The sequence below is a fragment of the Sinocyclocheilus grahami genome, unplaced genomic scaffold (genome assembly GCF_001515645.1).
Source record: "Sinocyclocheilus grahami isolate Dianchi unplaced genomic scaffold, SAMN03320097.WGS_v1.1 scaffold657.1, whole genome shotgun sequence".
Taxonomy (NCBI): Eukaryota; Metazoa; Chordata; class Actinopteri; order Cypriniformes; family Cyprinidae; genus Sinocyclocheilus; species Sinocyclocheilus grahami.
In genome coordinates, this window is record NW_015505836.1 from 270,095 (window position 1) to 271,852 (window position 1,758).

Sequence of the window (1,758 nt, forward strand, 5' to 3'; positions counted from 1 at the left end):
GATCATGTGACACTGAAAACTGGAGTAATAATGCTGAAAATTCAGTTTTGCTTCACAGGAATAAATTACATTCTAAAATGCATTCAAATAGAAAACAGTTCTTTTTAAATTGTCATTTTTCATAGTATTTCACAATATTACAGTTTTACTGTATTTTGATTATTTAATTATTCCAAACTTTTGACCAGTAGTGCGTATGCATTTTTTCATCTTGCATTTCTTTTTTGCTCACAAAAGGCATTTTCTTTGAAGACTGTGTATGAACAATGACAAACATTTTTCAAAATATCTTCTTTTGTGTTCCACAGAAGACAGAGTCGTACAGGCTTGGAACAACATGAGGAGTCAGTAAATGACAGAATTATCATTTTTCAGTGTTCTACTCCTTTAAAGACAACCATTTCCTGGTCTGATTGTGAACAATTTGTCAATGCACATTATTCCAAAGAATATGTATTTGTAATTCTTCCTATCACAGTTTCAACCAAAACCTCTTCTGAAAAGACTTTTCTTTACATCTTATGTAACCAAGCCATTTTATTTTTCATTTTGAATAACTTGTTTCACTCAATACGTTGGGTTACAGAAGTAAAATGAGTTGCAAACACGTTTCATCAAACTAAGTTTTTAAAAATTCATTATTTTAAATTAGCATGCAAGCATAAACAATGAATTATACAAATGTTCACCTTACCCGTCCAATCAGCACCGGTTCTGGTCCACTATATTCCTCTATCACAAAAAACTGGTTCCAGATCCAGCTTCTTCGGCTGCGGGATTGTGAAGGCATCTCCTCCAAATTTGGTCCAGTAAAGGTCCCATGGAAATCACCACTGCTGTCTGACTCCTGGTTGCCCATCATTATAGTTTGCACATCCCGTTTGCTATTTAACCCAGATGCTGGCTTCAGAAGTATCACGCTGGTATCTGATGAGCCATCCAAAGTGGATCTGTCAGTTTTAGTTTCCTCTACTGCAGGAGTTAGTTCAGCGAGAACGAAACGATCGTGAGATATTCTAGATATTTTGGAGTCCTGGGTTAGAGTTGATACCGTTGTCTTTGTGATTTCAGGGATATCTTTGAATTTAGGATAATAATTACTTTCATTATGTGGAGTAAAATCTGTATTCACACTTGTGCCAGACAACGAAACTGGAGTCACTCTGATTTCAAATTCTGATTTTGCAGTTTCTTCAATCTGTGCATGATGCAGTCCTGATAAAGACACTGTTTTGACTTTGTTGCTTTTTGGTGAAATCATCAAATTATCCTCATTTTTCTTTGCCAAACGTTGTGTTCCTGCTGTGTTGGTAAATGGCATCTCACTTTGCCTTTCCTCCACATCTAGATGCTCCACCTGACTTTCTTTCCTTGCGGTTTCCTCACTCTTCCATCTTTTTAGTTGAGCACTGCTTCCCCTGAGCTCTGAGCACACGAACAGAAAGAGCAATGCAGCCCAGATACGGCCACTCATCGTGCCTCACTTCGTTATTAGTCACAATGTTTGCCACAGGGGGGAAGAACAATAAGATCGACCTTCACTCACGCTCTGTCTTGCTGTGTGGGCGGATGCTCCATTCATCTCCTCTTCTTAATTCCTTATTCTTCATGAGTCTCAGTGGTCATTTAGCATCGTATCCACTTTTTTGGATTATATTTCTTCAGGTCTGGTTAAACACAAAGGGCGATTCCCATGGTTTGGGTTTGATCAGGCAAACCTGTTCAAAGAGATAAGAGGATGAGAATCAGTGCTGATCA

General features: G+C 38.0%; 1 protein-coding gene across 1 annotated transcript in view; it reads right to left on the reverse strand.

Moving 5' to 3' along the window:
* Positions 1-1,758, reverse strand: part of LOC107558735 (cadherin-11-like) — a 77,908-nt gene that overhangs the window by 55,991 nt on the left and 20,159 nt on the right. The window contains exon 2 of the mRNA XM_016242403.1: positions 695-1,718. Coding sequence (XP_016097889.1) covers positions 695-1,474 — 780 coding nt within the window. The 5' untranslated portion in view covers positions 1,475-1,718. The remainder of the gene's footprint in view (positions 1-694; positions 1,719-1,758) is intronic.